Raw genomic sequence first — 20,465 nt, forward strand, 5'->3', positions numbered from 1 at the left:
AACAAAAGTTGTTCGCGCTGGAAGCTCATCGAAACAAATGGTTGCTTGATTTTTCGGGAAAATTGTAGAGGTAGTGAAGCCCACTGTAGGATTGTTGGGTATGAATATCATACATACCATCTTTCTAAATTATACCTACATTTTTAAAAATGTTGCCAAATAAATTTGAAAATGGCCAGTCTCCACTTTATAAAAATAATCTGAATATACATTTAAATAAAAAATTAAATATTTGTATATTTAATTAAATTATTACATATATTTTCAACTATATAAAAACTATAAATGTATGTATAGATTAATAAAACAAAAAACAAATATTGTGTTAGACTTTTTTTTTTTTGTAATCATTTAATAGAGATAAAACTTAAAAACAAAAAACAATAAAATATCAACTCAACTGACATATAAGTACAGTTTAAAAAATTTTAAGGATAATTACATCTCCTTAACTATCTAAATTTTCTTCTTCTTTATCATTTTTGACTTCTCTCTTTCACAGTTCAGCTTTTCTCTTTTGAATTAATTAAATAAATTAATCAAATTAATTTATTAGATAACTAATATTTTAAATATTTTTTTAATTTTGCTTTTATTCAACTTGCATTTAACGTGTTTTTTGTTTTTTAAATTAAATTTTTACAAATTTGCCCCTTCTCAATAATTGGGTATAGGGTATATGTATTTTTGTATATAATATTTTAGTATTCACACACGTATAAGTATAAAATTTTTTAAGATATCATTGGAATACAATAAGACTGTGTTATTGTTTTATTTAATATTTTTTATTTTTCATTGGTGAACATTTTATGTTGAACTGTGGAAATTAGTTAGTAATTTGTTGTTGTCATTATTTTGACTGCTATTCGTGGTTGAATTTGATGTTGCTGCTCCTGCTGCTGCTGTTTCTGTTGCTGCTTCTGTAGTTGTGGTTGTTGTTGCTGATGTTGTTGGTGTGACGGCTATTGATGGTGTTGTTGCTGAGTTGGTACTGTCTTTAGCTTTGTAATCATTTGTATTGCCATCATCAATCATGACAAAGTTTTCATTTTGCCCTGTTCCTGCTGATAGTTTTCTAGATGCCTCCGTTTCAGCTGCAATTGTTGTTGATGTTTGGATATTTGCTAATTGCTGCCTTGTTGCCGCTGGTGTATCTGCTAAGCTTATTAATGTGGGTTGGTTAAGTTTTTGTGTTGCCTGAGTTCTCTCGATTTTCTCGTGGTCATTTTTAAGTATTTGACATGCTGCTTTAAGCGTATCAGCATCAGACTTCGGAAAGCCTTCTAAGCACTCCTTTTTCACACCTGATGCCACCTGCATTTGACAGTGTTCGCCAGCTTGCTGTTGTTGTTGCTTCTGCTCTTGCTTTTGCTCTTGCCGTGGCTGGTCTTTTGTATACGATTTAGTTTCTAATTGCCAAATATTTTGGTTGTATTCATCATTTTTATTAGGAGTTTTGACAGTTTCAGCTGATGCTGGCTTGACTGCTGTTGTAGTTGAGTTTGGATCACCTTCCTCTCCTTTACTATTAGCACCACCTGATTTATCTTCGTTTGTTAAGTATAGCGTGCCATGAATTTGAACTTGTTGCGACAGCGACTTTTGTTGTTGTAATTGTTGCTCCTTCTGCTCCTCTGGTATAACATTTCCCATTTGATTGTTTTGTACATTTTCCGATATTTTTGCTGAATTATTTGCGGATGCTGTGTTTTGACGTTCATCCCCGTGATTTGTTTCGACATCTTGACAAATGCAAATGGAAAAGTAAGAACATGAAAAAAAATAAATAAAAAAAATTTGAATAATAAATAGCAGGAAATAACAAAGATTATTTGTATAATTTTTATCAAAAATAAATGTTTAATTTTTTTACACAAACAATTTTATAACAAAAATTATAAAGTATAAAAAAACAGAAAATTTATTTTATATTTAATATATAATTAAAATATTTATGTGCTATTACAAGAGATCTATTTTGAATAAAAAAATAACTTTTAATAAACAAATTTCATATTTAAAAATTAATTGTTGATCTAGTGGAATTTGTTGCCTAACTATACCTCTGTTTCGGATGTACCAAAAATACTTGATCAGTGGTGTTTAGAAATATCTATTGAATTAATATGACATAAATAAACCATGTTTCAAGCGACAGGAATTAAGTATCAAATTTGAATTGTGAAAATTCAAATAACGATATACTTCGATATTATGTGGAAAAACTCAAAATTGTTATAAAATAATCAATTTATTTTAATATAATTTGATTATGTAGCATACTTTTAGCATATAAAATCATAATTTAGAAATTGATTTTTTTTAATAATGAGAATTCGACACTAAACTCGTTTAAAGATATAAAACGGAAGTAGACTAAATTTGCATTATTCGAATTTCGAGATTCGCAAACAATAATTGCACTAACGAATAAACTACGGCTATATAAATTTACTTAACTATGATATATATTAATTTTTCTTTTGCTTTAAGCCTCTTATTCCACAAAATGCTTTTAAGGCATTCTGTAATTAAAATGCTGTGATAGTATCAATAATCATTACAATAACACCATAAGTGACTTAATATGAAACCCTTTAGCATTATATATTTGATGTTAAATTTGCTGATTTTTATTTATAAACATTTTTCTTGAAAAAATATTGCTTATTACTTTAAAACTATCTTCAGCAATTTTGTCAAACAAATAAAAAACTGGAGAAATAGAGGGTTGCTGAAACAGTTCTGCATATTTTCGGATTCTACGGTCGCTTTAACAAGGAAAAGGTGTAAGGAACATATGTGCTTATATCCTAGTTCAATTTCTAATTTAAAATTATGTGTCCAATGATAAGAAATGTATCTTTGAACTAAAAAGTTGGTAATACTGAGAAAATGTCTTAATCTAAAAATATTATTCTTGTGGTGACGATACAGCTGTTTCGAGTGGCTTTACACCTTTTAGCATATTAAAATATTATTATTATTTGTAAATTGCAAGTTTCTAGTATCAAACTATGTCACACACGCGATAAATATGTGTGTATATATCATATATTTGTATATATATTTTGTGTTTGATGGAATTGAAAGGAAATTCTCCATACGAACACACAATTTTACTGCTTGAACGACACAATCAAGAAAAAGTGACCAGAATTTGCCAACTGAAAAGGAGTTGTATATCACAATGACAATGGTCGGTCGCACACATCGTTGATGACTCGGAACAAAGCTCGGAACAATTTTACGAAATTAGGTTGGGAAATTTGGATGCAACCACCATTTAACCGAGAACTTGTACATCTGACTACTATTTTTTTCGGTGTCTGAAAACTCCATTATTGGTAGAAAATTGGACAACTGAAGAGCTACTGAACCTAATCCTTCGCCGATAAAGTACAGAAGTTTAACACCGATGGAATTATGAATTGGTATCATATACTGGATTCGGTTTTTCTAAAACTTTCTTAATGGTAAAAAACTTGCAATCAAATTGTCGATGAAAAGTACTTGGCTAAGTTTTTCGCCGATAAACTACAAAATTTTTACATCGATTGAATTATGATGCTACCCAAAAATTAACAAGAGGTCGTAAATAATAATGGCATACCTTCTGCTCAAAAAGCACTCGGATTTTGTAAATAAGACACATAAATTTAAATCTTATTCTAAATTTATTTTATCTCCTTCAAAATATGCTCCTTCTAAAGCGATACACATATGCAAACGCTTAACCCAATCTTCCATACACTTTTCGTAGGCCCGTGAAAGTAAGACTATTAGTTCCTTCGGCGAATTCTTTTTTACCGATTCAATCGACTCAAAACGCTTACCATGAAGGGGCAATTTGAGTTTCGGGAACAGGAAAAAGTCGCACGGAACCAGATCTGGCGAATATGGTGCCTGGGCGATGACAGTGGTGCCGTGTTTGGTCAAAAAATCGCGTACAACAAGAATTTTCGATAGTAAAAATCGCTAAATGCACTTGAGGTAGTCTTACATTAACAGCTGCTGTAAACAAACTAATTGACAGATGGCGCTCAAATTTGTACCATATGTCAAGAAAGGGTGTACCAACATAATAAAAAAAATTTTTTTAAAAAGGTCTATTAGTTTAGTAGTAGTTAACAAACAACAAAATCTGGATACTTTTTGTGCAGAAGGTATATATTGGTTTCAATTTATTTAAAACGCTCTTAATAATAAAAAACTGGTCGACTAAAGATTCGATGAAAAACATTTTACCAAGTTTTTAGCCGATAAACTACAGAAGTTCTACATCGATGAAATTATAGACTTACCCAAAAAATGACAGGAGATCGTAAATAATATTGACCAATATAAACTTGTGAAAATAATTTTCAAATAATATTTGTTCAAAAATGTATCAGAAAACCACAGATACTCTGTATATCATCCAGTTATACATTATATAATATGTATATGTACATCTATTTGTGCTTAAAGTTATCTATGATTCATACTGTTATAATTAAAATTCAAATCTGTTGTAATTTACGAATTTTGATATCATTTTAATTATTCCAGATATCAACTTTCAAAAAAGTAATTCCATGTAATTATTCCATTTTGTTGTTGTTATAAAAAATTTCATAACAATGTCCAAATCAAATCAGTAATGATATGAAAAGAAATTATATTTAGAAAATATTTACGTTGTAATTTACATAAATGAAAATTACAAAACATTTCACCTTTTCTCATGAACAGCTTCACCAACCATCGCTCCGTATTTAACCATTCATAGACTCAACAAATTGTTCAATGACTTGAAACTTAAAATTTACTTTTCCAATTGATTTAACACATTAAATTAAAGGGGTTGCTAGTTCGAGAAGAGCCGAATATTGGATGTAATATAGAGAGACAAGTACCCAGCAATAAACCGTTCACATGGGTGTGACTGATACGTTTCAATTCGTTGTAAATGAGTTTGTGTATCCTTTTTAAATTAAAATTGACTTACAATACTTGAGCTTTAAAAGCATTTAATCATCATTACCAGATTAACTTGCAGAAAACAAGCAATTCGTTTTAAACAAGGAAAGAAAAGCAAAGGACAACTAAGGAGCTAAAAGATTGGAATTTACATTTTTTATACGAATTTTTGAAATTCAATATTAACTTTGAAAAGAAAAATAAAATTTCATAGCAACAATATATAAAGATACCTTTATATAGCCCTTTATATTGATAAAAAAAATAAGGACAGGAAAGAATGCCAGTCTATTCAGTGTAGTGCAAAACGGATTAATATATTGTGCAAATCTTTCCTTTGCTCCTGCTCGACAAAGTGCAAAAGTCAACAATACATCAATGAATCACTCATAATCGTATCCAGGAGGAGATTTAAATTCAAGCAAGAAAATTGAACACTTAATCGCTTAATTGCGGATGAGCTCTACCTTTAGTTTTTGTGAATATAGTTTGCTATGGCATCCATGTAGGAGCTCTATTATTAGCTCTTATATAAATATTTAGACAATAATATTATAAATAAATTATTTCAAGTGAGGTCCAAACAATCAAATTTAATAATGTGTTTGGATAGATTTCTTTTCTGATAAACAAGAGAAAACAATATTAAGTATTAAAAAAATATGTTTTTCGATATATATGATTGTTCAAAAAGTTCACAGAGCTTCACATACCTGCCAATAGTAGAAAGACTACTTCATAAGATCATAGCTAACATTTTGTAATTCATTGTTTATAAAAGATTTGAAGTAAACATAGTTCTGTGTTTAAATAATTTGTAAAAAAGATTCAAAGGCTATAGGAATTCATACCTATAAATGTCTCATATGAATCTGCTTTTTCTAAAACAACGGTTTGTAAGTGGGCTGCATTGCATTGAAATGATTGTACAAGCATACAAGATAACTAACGTAAAGAAACGTCAAAATTTGCATTAATACCAGAAATCGTCGCAAAAGTTCAGAATATAGTTTTGGAGAATTACTAAAAAAAACAGAAAATACACACTTAAATGCTACTGCATCAGCAAAATCTGCAGCATTTTAAAAGAGATAAAAATGACTTGTATCATTTCAGTTTCTGAGGGTGCCAAAAGGAAAACAACCGAATATTCATTAGATTCAACGCTCTCTAATTTCTGGCTTTTCTCACACCTGAAAATAGCCGTAGAAAACGATTTCCATCAAAAGAAAAGGTAATAAATGTGTAGAAGAGTATTTTATAAATCTTTTGGAAAACGACTATGTAGATGGAATCCATAAATAAGAAGAGCATTCAAATGAATGCATTAAAATTGTTAAGTTATATGTACTCAAAGACGATACTGCATCTATATAAACGGTTGTTAGACCTTTTTTGTATACAACCTCAGTGATATTAGTTTTGTAACAATAGGTTTTGATATATGATAAATACGAAGACAATAATCGACGAACGCATTGTGGAAGGATGGATCTACTGATGAATCCACGTTATCTTTGCAACACAGAAGGAAATATTGCTTAAATAGTAGTTGATTATGGTCTACTATAAGAAGCATTTTTAACTCTACAAAAAAATCTCTACGAATCTGCTCTTTCAAAATGGTTACCATGCAATGGCAGTCAGTTGATATTCACAGAGCTGAATCGACGATGTAAAGAGTACGGCAGAAGATTTTATTCGTGATAAGTGAAGGTTTCCATCACCAAAAAAAGAGTCAGAAGTGAAAATATGCGCTTATTACATTGTAGGATTCTGAGGTTTAACAGTGGCTATACTGGATAGCACAATAGATATTATAGTGTACCATTGCCCCCGCTAATAATGATAATATTTAGAGATATTAGGTAAATATTGTTAGTCCCATAATTACAACTGATTTAGATCTCGGAGACACTCAATAGTTTATTTAACCACACAATGAGCACGCATTACACAATGGATAAAATATCAATGTACATCTAAAATTGTGTTAAAATAATTTGAATGTAGTATATACTTATACATAATAGAGTATTGTATAATTACTTTTCTTTTTATATGCAATAAACGAGTTATAGCGATAGTTAACAACGTGGAAAACAGCAACAACTGCAAGTGCTAATTAATAGCACCAAAACCAGTAAGACTGAGAAAAATTGTTATTCTACAACTGACAACACTCATACTCAATTCATTCTTACTCCTAAACAATCCCTTCCCTTTCACACCTACCATTAGCTAACCACATCCTAGGTTTCAAGAACGGTTGGGTCTACGTCCCGGAGCCACTCGTCAACCACGACGATCAAGTACCATTCACCATCCCTTCAAAGAGATTTTACAAGCAGACCCCAACGGGTAACAAAAACAACAACTCATTTTCCAACCCATATACGGTTAATATGAAATTCTTTTGATGTTTCATCTGCTTGATGAATCTCCGTGGATAAAAACAACAAGAAAATATGTTAGCTAGAAGCAAGAAGACTCAAACCGGGCAAGAGTATATGAACATACGTTCAGTTATGCTTAAAACTTTTGTGTGGAAAAGCTGTATATAAATATTTGTAATTTTAGAAACTAAGTTACTATTACGAATTAAAAAAGAAAAACAATGAACTACAAGATACTGATAAGACAGATTATCGCATATGTTTGTGAAGGTTAAGTTGGGTTACGTGGAGGGAATAATGAGTCCTTCTCAATTAGCTTAAAAGTTGTCGGTTTCTACAATTCTTCTCAATGGTGGATAGGAGAATGATCATGTTAAAACCAGCCAGAAGCATTGATAAACGCGAGAATCTAGACAACGCTAACGCTGGAAATATTGCTGAATATGTTGAGGAGTGGGACACCCAATAACTGAAGTCTGATTCTAAACAAGCAAGGACATAGACACAGCAGGTGTTCTGGTGTACTAGAGGATAGATCGAGCTTGGTCCAATGCCGTTCTATAGTCCAGTACACTGTTAGAACAAATATTAACCTAGATACTTCCGATTTGCTTCTGTGTATCAAGTCAGAACCTTCACAATTTGAGTAAAATGACCAAGCAAATTTGGCCATTTGCATTTAATACAGGCACAAACAATCTTACTATATTTGAAATAAAAAATCTATTGGTTGTATGTGCCAAAACTTTCAGCTTTTACATATTCATATTCAATATGTTACATTTGCAAATATAAATTTAAAATAAATATGTACATTAAATTATATTCATAATCTTTCAACGCCTCCAATAATATTCAAGTGTTTAATGCACATGAAAAAGGATTACAGAACTTTATCAAAAACACGAGCTTTTGCTTTTAAGGCAATAATTAGTGAAAGTGCTACAGAAAAAGATAAATCTCCTCTTCAAATATTAATTAAATGGAGCTTGTGGATTTTGTTTAAAACAACTTAAGTGCAATAATGTTGCGTTGGGTGGGTTCATTTCATCGGAGCTCGTTATTCGCCTATTCCAGCTATGCGCTGATTTAAAATGAAAATTGTTAAGATCGACTTAGAATGTTCATAAAATAATAAAGTATTTTATAGGAATTTCATCTTATCTTAAAGTAGCATAAAAGCACTAATAAAGCATTATTACGAGTGCAAATTCCACCGACCCGCAACCACTGGAGCCAATTTTCGTTCTACATTTGTTGAGAACAAGATAGAGAAAATAAAAAAATAAGTAAATGAGGAGTGTGCAATATAAAATTTATAACAAAACTTTCTGTTTTAGTTTACCTGATGATGTGGTAGCGGTGAAATTGGTTGCAGTTTGCTTGGGTGATGCTGTTGTTGTAGTTGTTGGTAGTGATGTTGCTGCTGCTGTTACGCTAACAAAATCTGCATTTACAATTGTTGCGGAATTTGTGGTTAACATTGTTTCAGTATTTGCTCTTGTTGTGGCTGTTGTTGTTGAAGAGTTATTAGTACTGGTGGATGTGGCGGGTGCAGATGATCTAGCTGCATTGACGTTGTTGCCACCACTGCCACCACTGCCACCGCCAACATTTCCAATATTAGCAGGATTTTGCAAATTGGCTGTTCCTATGATATTTCCCACGCTATTTGCTACAACTACTCTCACGGTAGCAACATTGCCCAAATTAGCTGGATCAATACGTAGTATACCCCAATTGATACGCTGTGGTGCCATCCAGCCGAACACAATAAACATACGTCGCAATGTCGCCTGTAATCTGCGAACAAAGGAAATTCCACGTTCTGGTTGGTCGCGTTGCTGCAGTAGAGCAAATTGCCGCCGAAGCAAACGATTTAAAATGATAGTTCTTTCCTGTCCTTGATCGCCTTGCAATAAATTTCCTCCAATGTTGTTTTGATTGTTCCTCGTAACGATAAGCACTTGCGCCTGTTGCAGTATGACGGGCAGTTCGTAGTGGTGGAAGAAGTAGAACATTGAATGCTATAATAAACAAAATCATATTAAATACGTATTTGGAACATTAATTTTTTATTATTTATATTTCATAGGGAATGTTCAATAAAACAATTACAAATGAATAATATAGTTGTACCGCAAAATTTGCTAAATATTATGGCCTATAGCCTCTGTAACTGAGGGATACATTTTATGTACTTATGTACCCTAAATTATATAAAATGTATAAATATTTGTAGACCTGAAATATATAGATATAAATACCGAATCAGAGGTCATCTAAAGTATGTTGGTGATTGCGTCTCTGTAAGATATCAACAAAAATGCGCTCAACAGTATATTCCGGGCGCCCTCGAACTATTACAAAACCATTTATGACATTCATTTTTAATTTCTAGATTAATCCTTAACTATTAATTATATACAGATAATTTTATTCATAAATCACAATCTAGAGAGGCAAGTTGCACATCCCTCAGACTATTTCCAATACTACATTGTATAAAAAGCAACTCAACAGAGCATGTATAGATTCTTAACATATTTTGGAGCACAATGTCTTAAGGTCTCTGATGTCGTGGATAAAAGGTTAGTCTTTTCTATGCAATTTGAAGTGGATATCATTGACTGTACATCTGTAGAAATAGTTATGTCAATTTTAAGCCCTGTTTCGAATTATGGTATATGAATAAGTCCAATTTGAAAGATATCAATACAGATGCTAGAATAGTAGTGGTAAACTTTTTAATAGAAGTTGTAATAAAAAAAACTAGCTTCATATTTCAAATAGAGATCAAAACTATAGTGCTATGCATTGGAAGAATACGCGTAGGAGCACTACTAGTACCGGCATATGTATACACTTACAGTCGAACAGTTGTTAAATCGCATAGTAAGCTGAATCAATTCAAATCTTATCTAAGAGGAGTTCTGTAACTCCTATTTGTAAATCGAAACATGAAGACAACAAAATGGTGGACTATTTAGATAATGATAAAAAGGCTAAGAGATAAATACCATTCTTAGCCTACAACCTTTTTATAGGAAATATATGATAACAGCTTCAAAAGAAGTCAAATCACTACTAGAAGACTAACTATCTAATCTATCTACTTGGAAACATACGAGCTTCATGCTTTGTTTTTCATAGACATAACAAATATTAACTTCTAGTGCCTGATCTACCGTTAATATGATTTAGGTTGTAGTGGAAGTGCTATGCTCTAGCAGAAGTTAAGGAAACAGTAAGTAATTCGTATGATACGTTAAATGATTATGTTTATTGGTTAAGTATTTTGCTGTGGTTAATTTAGATCTTCAGTAAATTTGCTCTTGTTTACAACTACTTATGGATTACATCTACATTTCATTGAATTTTTCGTCGTTCGGTACAGTGAGTAATAAGTATTTTTCACAATTCAATTTTCAGAACAAAGAAAAGAAAATGAAAATAATTCAATGAAGCATCGGCACCCTATGGCTAGTTTTCACAACATGATATTGTGGTAACACATTTAAAAGCAACTTTTGTCATGTGCGTCCACTCCTTAGCTAAGTCCATGCCGTATACAGACCCTCGTTTAAGAGGGAAATTTTTAACAACTAATTAAAAATAAATATGTAAACAATTTAAAAAAATAATAATTTTTCTAATATAAATTCGACAAAATTAACAACAGATGCTTACGTAACCTAGCGAAAGATGCGATCCATCTCATCGCAAATATAATCAACTGTATGTTTAGATTAGGTGAATATCCTCAGATCTGGAAACAGGCCACAGTTGTAGTCTTCTCTAAACCCGGCAAGGACCCGAAGTTTCCGCAGAACTGGCGCCCCATAAGCTTACTGTCAGCTCTAGGTAAGTTGGCTGAAAGAGTGATTTTAGATAGACTTAAAACTTCGGTGAACTCGCTGAATATTCTCCCTGACGAGCAATTTGGTTTTAGGGGAGACCTCTTCACACAATTGCAATTGGTGTGAACGGCTCAGATGATACGGTCAGCCTAAACAGAAGAGAATCAACGGGTATGATTACATTTGACATCGCCAAGGCATTTGACAAGGTCTGGCATGACGGCCTGATAGTTAAAACTTCTCATTTTGGTATCCCACTCGGGCTAATAAAAATCTTCCGTAGCTTCCTACGCGGGAGGTTGTTTTGTGTAAGAATCAACAGCACCATCTCGTCAATGCAAAGAATAGAAGGCGGTGTTCCTAAAGGATCTCCACTCTCCTCCTTGTTATACAACATTTTCACCTCTGACATCCCACTGCTTAGTCCCTCGGTGCTATCCTTATACGCAGATGACACTTGCTTGTTATATTCCGATAAACTTGCCAGAAATGTGACCAATACGCTGCAAGAGCATGTTAATCTCATCCTGGAGTTCTTCCAGAAATGGAAAATAAAAATTAACAATGAGAAAACTAAAGCCCTATTTATTACTCGTAAACACAGGCAACATCCACCGAGTGTGAGAGTTGATGACATCACGATTAATTGGGAGGACAGCATTAAATACTTAGGAATCACTTTCGATAAGCGGTTGACTTGGCACAAACACATACAAGTCAAAAGAAGTAGTTGCGCAAAAACACTGCACTGCTTACAATCACTTTTCAAACACAACAACCTTAGCGTGAAGAATAGAAAGCTGATCTACAGCCACATAATTAGACCAGTACTACCTTATGGGTGTGTCGAGTATAGCAAAGCTGCCGACTCTACTATTCAAAAACTACAAGTTGCTCAAAGTCAGGCTCTCCGAAGGTTCTTCAAAGTGCCATGGTACATCCGCACGAAATAGATCTTGAAATATATCCGATCAAAAAATACATAAGGGATAGAGCTCCGAAGCAATATGCGAAAACCGACAGGAAGCCCTACTCAGAGTAATAATTAACCGCACGGGGCGGTACGCAAATCTTAAATCAATCATTGAATAATCACGAAGATTATGGGGAGTACTCAAATTAGTTAGTGAGATGTATGGGACTCTGCAGAAACCACCCCAGTCATCATAGAGTAAAAGTGCCCAGATGCACTACCTCGGAAAAGGCTCAACATAAGACTAAAATATTTGAGTGGGGTTAAAATCTAAACTTGTGTTAAAATGAATCTGTCAAATAAAGAAAAAAAAATTACCAGATGCAACTAATCACTTCAAAGCCAAAGGAATAGAAAAACAATTAATACTTTTCCTCAAACATAATACTACATCTCAATAATATTCATCTACAGAGTTCTTCTAATACCACTTCTACTATTTTTCTATTTTGTTATATTTTTAAGGTGTTGGGGCCGTAATAAATTTAAGAAGCTTAATACAAAAAGTGCACACGAGAAAGCACGACAGCGTTGTGAGTTCCATTAAGTTTAAAATAATCAAATAAAGTAACATTTTAAATTGTATAGCTGCACTGCGTAGGTATTGTTTAATGTGAAAAACGTATAACCTCAGAGCTGCATACGTGAATGTAGTTTAGATACAAAAACGTGAGCCTGAAAAATCAATGGCTGCCACGTGAGTTATGACATGGAAAACTTGCATAAAAATGCTACACGTGAGCTCCACATTGATGTCAATTAATTTGCCATAAAATTGCCAGCAGAAATGTGGAAACAGCATCGCATAAACGGCAGCGATTCCGGCGCTGTCAGGGACTGTAAACGATACGAACACTGCACTGGAAATGTGAGAGCAGCAGTGCAACAATTGAATTCTTCGGAATAGAAAAATTGAATCTGCCGTAAATATTTCAAGCGGAAGTTGCTTGTCAAAATGATATTTGAACAGATTTTTTTAGATTTTTTTTGGAAGATTATTTAAGCAATTCGTTGAACACGTACCTGAATAAATAGCCAAGATGAGACCAGCGCTAAACTACGATTTTGTCCACTGAAGCGATAATGGTACGCATAGAAGGCGAAATGATACAAATAAAAGAACCTGAAAATATAAAAATAAATATTCTTTGTAAATTAGAGTAATCGATTTATTAATAGTTCATTAGAAAGTTATTTTCAGTAAGTTTTAATAAATTTGTTTAAGTTTCAATGAGTCAAAAACAGTTAAATGCACTTGACCGCAATTTTCATTTAATGACGTGTTTCATTTAATTTTAGACCATATTTCTCTATGCTTTCAATTGAATAACCCCAAACAGCAACTTCATTTAATGAAGTTTCTGATTATGAAATATTTATCTTAAACCATAAAGCAATAAAGAAACCGCAACTAAGTGTTGCAACTTGACCAACGGGCGGAAAGGTCTGCCTCTTACACTCTTTGCTGCTGCTAATATGACAAATTCAAAGTTTCCCTTCCATTTAAATCAAATTGCAAGTTATCCTATCAACTGCCCTAAACTTACCACAAGGAAGAGAAATGTTGTTGCAACAAAACTTATTTATGTGGTTGATGATTCTTTATTTGAACTCCTGAATGCTGACATGGTAACTTAAGGATAGGATATTGAATTGAATTAAATTGGTGAATTAAGTGATTATATTTTTATTTTTAAATGATTTCGGAAAATAAATTATTTGTTTGTAATGCAATAAAAACGGAGTGAATTGAAGGCAAAACAAAGAAAAAAATTAAAAATGATAAATTTACCTTTTGTTAAATAAAACGGAAACGCCTTTCAGTTATTCCACTCGTACCGTAATACTTACATGGATCCATTCTACTCAATTCATTGCGTCCAACGGTTTATTCCCTAATGATGGGAGAGGCGAGGGTTGATTGACTTGCAAACAGTGACAACTGACAACTACTGCTGTTAGCAACGAAGAAAAATAATATTTCCTTTTATAACGAATTTTTTGTCTTCAATTTTTCTTTTTTATTTGAAACAAATTATGGCAGATCATCCTTGACATAAATATGAACATGCGTCTAAAATGTTTATCTATTTATGTAACCACGGACACTACTGTCCATAAGTATTAGTACATATTATTTTCTCGTATTTTCTTAGATACTCGTATACTTTTGATGTACACCTTTTTATCGCTATTTTATATGACAACTTCATGCTTGGTACTTTCATTCTTCACTGAAACACAAAATAAAACAAATCTAACAGAAATATTAAGTATTTGAGTAAAAAATAGGATTTCTATCACAAAATGACCGATGACAATAACGCAGTTTGCCAAATGGTTAGGAAGTCATTCAAAGCTTTCAATCTAATGACGTTTTCGATTGGTAAATCTGGATTTAATCTAGATTTACTATCGTTTTGTCAAATTTTATTTTTCACATTTTAATATTTTTATTCATAAAAACATATATCGAATGAAATCATACTTTATCTGTCTAGTCATGTACAACAGCTGTTAATTTTATGGTAATCTTGCTACTCTAGCAAAATCTAGAGTCTTATAAATTCATCTGGAGTGTTATACTTTTCGTTCAAGACTTGATGAAAAAAAGTTACACAACAACATTACAACAGCTAATATTTTTTTGTATAATTTCAATATTCAAAATAAGCATAACTTTGGAAATCCATTAAGTTAACTCACTAGTTCTTTTAAGATTTAAAAATAACTGAATTTAAGAAGTTTCTTTATTTTTCACACTGCTCTCAATTAGAAATTGTTTCACAGAAACATACATAGTCTAATGGGGTTGGTAGACCATCCCATAGAAGACTATAGGTCTTATAGATTAAGCTCATTTTAAAACTAAATAAATTGACATCTCATTTAAAGATATTTGACATTTTAATACTAGTTAAATGTACTGGAAATAACAGTTTTGGAAAAAATGACTGCTTTACTATCATCAAAAGTAGTATCATTTTTGCCTAAGACTTCATGAGAAAGCAATTTAATTGTAAAAGGAATGGTAACAGTTTCTACCTACAAAACACAACACTACTTCGAAAAAAACATTTTTATGTTGACATCGTCAAAAAAATAAACTCCCTTGCCTACAATTTTGTAAGCATTTGATGGTGAGCGAAGCTTTTCTAACACTTCTGTTGTGCATTAGATCACAGCACCCAGTTGACAAATGCAAATCTACATTAAATAAAAATAAATCAATACAGACATTCTATTGTCGAATATATAGGTTTGAACTACAGCCAGAAACACGCTTTCTTTAAGGAGCCCATCTCTATTTATAACAGTCAAAGCTGCATGCACTAACCACACTGGTATCAGATTTATACCACCGTTCGGATGCCCGCAAGTGAAACTCACTTATTCTTAGTTATACTCCAACAGTACGGTGCGATGCTTAATAGATTTTATTCGCCCATTAACATCTATGACTTACTTAAGAAGTCACACATTACTTGACTTACTTAAGGTACATATTCTAACCGTTACACCGAAAAGGGGATTCTTCAGGCATAACATGACCTGTGATTTACGTGATTAGCTCACATCACCACGGTGTTCTCAACACAGCGCCCAGTTGAAAAACATAAAATTAAAGTAAATAGAAACAAACATTCTACCCGAGTAAGGTTGGATTTTAACCGCAGCTACCACGACAATGCCAGCCTCAATTGGTCAGAACAGCGAAAGCTGACTTAACCTCTGTGGTACCAGATTTACACCTCCGGCCCACTAAGAACAAGTGCAGGCACGTCACCACAACATGTTACTACATAGTTGGCGTTAGATTGCGTATGTAGTTTATATTTGTATTAACAGTTTAGACCCGATATCTCGAAAAGTAAACTAAGTATAAGAAAAAGTTGCGCAAAATACTTTATTCTATTAAATCCCATTGTTACATCGGTGTACTCGAGAAATTGAAATCGCACCAATACAGCAGTCAATCTTCTAAACCAAAGTTTTCCATATCCGGTTCATAGCGATAGCACCGTAATAGTAAAATATTTTATTTTCACCTTTAATTTCCGTTCTTTGTAAAGCACACTGAATTCATTTTTCTGTCCGTAGTAAATTTTGGGTTTAGAAATACTACTTTAAACTAAGCCGATTTTTTTCAAGCAGTAAATATAGTAAACAGCAGTTTTTTGTTGATAATTGGCTTATGTGGTTCTATACTTCCCAAGAAATTAAAAAAACCATGATAAATCGGTCATCGTTTAGCAAAATATATATTTAGAATACACATAACATTCTTCTACAGATCCTAAAGATATTATTACTACTTCACTACTTATGGCAATGCAGCGTCATCAGAAAATTGCAAATTTATTAGAGTATTGTACTGAGACGTATGCTCAAAGCTCCATAATACATCAGAAATAAGTACATATCTTCTGCTCAAAGAGTATCCGGATTTTGTTGTTTGTTAACTACTCCTTAAGTAATAGACCTTTTTCAAGATGTTATGTTGGTACACTCATTCTTGATAAAATGCTACAAATTTGAGCGCCATCTGTCAATTAGTTTGTTTACAGCAGCTATTAATGTGAAACTACGTCAAATGCATTTAGCGATTTTTACTATGGAAAATTCTTGTTGTACGCGATTTTTTGACCAAACACGGCACCACTGTCATCACTCAGGCACCATATTCGCCAGATCTGGCACCATGCGACTTTTTCCTGTTCCCGAAACTCAAATTTCGCCTTCGTGGTAAGCGTTTTGAGTCGATTGAATCGGTAAAAGAGAATTCGCCGAAGGAACTAAAAGTCTAACCTTCACGGGCCTACGAAAAGTGTATGGAAGATTGGGTTAAGCGTTGGCATATCTGTATCGCTTCAGAAGGAGCATATTTTGAAGGAGATAAAATAAATTTGGAATAAAATTTAAATTTGAGTTTTATTTACAAAATCCGAGTACTTTTTGAGCAGAAGGTATACAAAGGTTTAAGACTCGAGAGGGTGCGAAAGTATATTAAATACAGAGCGATAAAATTGTTCTGTGAAAGCACACACTAATTCAGAATTAGGCTCTCTCAAATCTAATACAATATATATTATGTCAGGAAGATATACTGGTCTTCAAAGTAAATGTCTATAAAATCATTTGAATAACTTATCAGAATTCAACGGAGTGGATTGCTCTTATTACAGTAAATCATCTCAATCAGGGCTTTTTAGACAAGAGAAGTTCATTTATTGTCATACGAAAAATATTTTATTTTTAATATAATGATTTGCGGCCAGATATAAGTTTTTTTACCAGTTGTACAAAGAAATATACTATACTTAAGTGTTTACCAATTAAGTAAATAATGTGAAGTATAATAAATTATTTAAAAAATGTTGATTCATTTAGTTGGGATATCACAAAAAGAGAAAATAATATAATGTTACCAAAATGTAACAAAGAAAAGTTTGACTAATTGTAGTAGATTAGAAACATCGCGGTCCGCATATAGTATATCTGCCGCGGGTTGCGGTTTTGGACAACCCCGATCTTGAAGTTCGAGCTTTAAACACCAACTCGCGTTTGATTAAGCAAATAAGAAGAAGATATTATCAATATGTAATTTATCAATATTAAATTCATATCAACATATTACGCACGTTTGTATTTTTTTTTTGTACTGCAGTGTAATTTTAGAACACAATAAGAACATATATATGTCCATCATCGCCACAGTAATGAAATCGAGGTATCACACCGCTTTGGGCTTGATTATTTTGCAATAAAGTTCAGTAAAACAAAATGGGTCATTCAACATGACATAAGAGCCATAAGCTTTTTTCCATAAGGTTGCATATTCAAGACTGGTGGCTTTTGTATGTGAAGTGCTGGAGACAAATTGAATACAATAAGTGACCATGTTCTAGCATGAAGTATATGTACTCAATAATATATTTTTTTCTCTCTGATTGTTTGTATTTAAAAATATACTATATTTCTTATTACTGGGTGCGGAAATATATTTACATACGTTTCAGTTCGATACATGCAAAGTGAAGCATAAGCACAGTTTATACGTATATAGACAATTCAACAACAAACAATTCAAGAGGTTTATTAATATAAATAATTGGTGGATAGTGCTTCACTTCGACATTGGATACAAAATGGATAATTCCATTTCTATTTTAATTTACTTACCAAACGTGTCATTGGTGTGTATTGTGTTTTAGACCATGGAAGACACTTTATTTTGTAAATTGTGTGGTCTCTCTGCTGCTCAAGTGAATTATGTTATTGAATTAAATTGCAGTTGATTGTGTACAGACCGTACCCGTAGGTTTTGTCCTACTAAACGGCTTTACAATGCAAAAATATATAAACTCCACCTCTGTTTTGTTAGAGATGGCGCAAAACTCAATGTCATTATGGACACGCTTCCATTTCAATCTCTAGTGTTTTACACAATCTTAGTTTTCCGTGTCGTTTTCTTTTCCGTTTCATTCATTTTCCTAATGTAGCGAAAAAGACGTCAATTCTTGTGTATTTTGTATTTAAATTTGAATAAGGATACCCTCGGGTTAACTGCGGCAACAAATCGAACAACTACAGCAACAACAACAACGACAACTGCGACGACAACAGCAACAGCAACAGCAACAGCAACAGCATACTCAACAGCAGAAGTAAAGAGTAAAGTGTTTGCGCTTGGAATAAGAGGAAACTCAAGAATTTTGAAAAGGATACCGTTTAGCTTTATTGACAATAAAAACTACACATTTTTCACTTAAAAAATGTACAAGAAAATGTGTAAGGATTAACAGGGACTAAATCTGAATGCGTTGTGTTGTCTAGCGATCAGTATGCTACAAACTTTATAGAAATTTAAAATTTCTAAAAAAAAGCTACCCAATAAATAAATCCAAAATGGCGTAAAATAAATATTAACTAAAAACCGGAAATAATTTTTAGTTGCAAATTATTTTCAACAGATAATGTTGTAGTTTTAAATCAAGAGAAATATAGATTATTATTAATCAGAAATCTGACGCAGATCAACAACAAACGAAATCAACAGCCAATCAACACACCTTGGCAGATCATACACCAATATTGTTGTTCTCAGAAGAGTGACAGTAAGAACACAAAGATGGAGCCAATTTGTAGATAGCTTATGCCCAGCATAGAGACAGCTTGGAATCACGTGACACCAAACACGGTTTAATAATAAATAAATAAATAATATTAATTAGAAATAAATGTATTTATGCATCTTAAGTATCTGTGCTTGAAACTTAATCTTATATATATTCATCTTCTTTATATATATGATGTCTAAACGACTACTAATTCAAATTATACAGTAGAATTTCAAAAGGTCATAAGAAAAATACCTCAGTATAATCTTTAATATATATAACTAACAAAATGCTGACATATAATTAATTACTAGTAATTATATCTAAAATTAAAGTAAGATTAGAAGACGTAAATATAATACGACATGCAACATCGTTATTTTAGTTTTTACTAGTTTTTTTTTGGTAAAGAAAACATATAATTAATAAATTAATTAATAATTTATAATTAATTATTGAATTATTGAACATCAGGTCCTACACATTTCACCCATCACTTCTAAATTACCTAAAATTTATAAAAACCATGCCAAAAACTGCTTGTCTTTTAAGGGAAATCATTTACAAACTTCTTCGAAGTTGCTGAAGTGCTGCTCTGTAAGTTCAAATAATGTGAAGAGGACATATATAGATAGTGCAGGGTTTGACGACTACGGCAGGTGTGGAAGGTTGTCCCATCCAAAAGATGTCAAGATGGCTTTCACTAGTTTTGCTGTGTGAGATGACGTATTGACGTGTAACAGAATCAATATAGTCCATTTTCGATCAATATATGATTAAAAATAATCATTTGTTGACGATGGCGTTGTGCATTAATGATGTTACCGGGTTTCAATTATTCATAATACACAATACCACTCTAATTCCACCAGACATAAAACACAGTCTTTTTGGCAAAGCGATTCGGATTTGGTATTTTTCGCTACGGATTTCTAAACAAATCCATGTTTCGTCACTCGGTGTTAAAGGAATATTTTACAACTGTCTTTCCGATTTTCCATTTGACGTTCATTCAAACCGTGTGGAATCTCTTAACCCGGTTTATTGATCTTTTCTATTGCTCGTAAACGTCTGCTGATTGTTTCTTGTGACACAGTGAATGAGTTTGAGTTGATTCATCATCTAAAAATTGAAAATTTAATTGTAATTG

At 32.4% G+C, this 20,465-nt stretch overlaps 1 protein-coding gene across 1 annotated transcript in view; it reads right to left on the minus strand.

Moving 5' to 3' along the window:
* Positions 1–638: 638 nt before the first annotated feature.
* LOC119678614 overlaps positions 639–20,465 on the minus strand; it is a 41,063-nt gene continuing 21,236 nt past the window's right edge. The window contains exons 12-14 of the mRNA XM_038090549.1: positions 13,218–13,317; positions 8,707–9,388; positions 639–1,745 (exon numbers count right to left, since the gene is read on the minus strand). Coding sequence (XP_037946477.1) covers positions 811–1,745; positions 8,707–9,388; positions 13,218–13,317 — 1,717 coding nt within the window. The 3' untranslated portion in view covers positions 639–810. The remainder of the gene's footprint in view (positions 1,746–8,706; positions 9,389–13,217; positions 13,318–20,465) is intronic.

This window comes from Teleopsis dalmanni, chromosome 2 (assembly GCF_002237135.1).
Source record: "Teleopsis dalmanni isolate 2A chromosome 2, ASM223713v2, whole genome shotgun sequence".
NCBI lineage: Eukaryota > Metazoa > Arthropoda > Insecta > Diptera > Diopsidae > Teleopsis > Teleopsis dalmanni.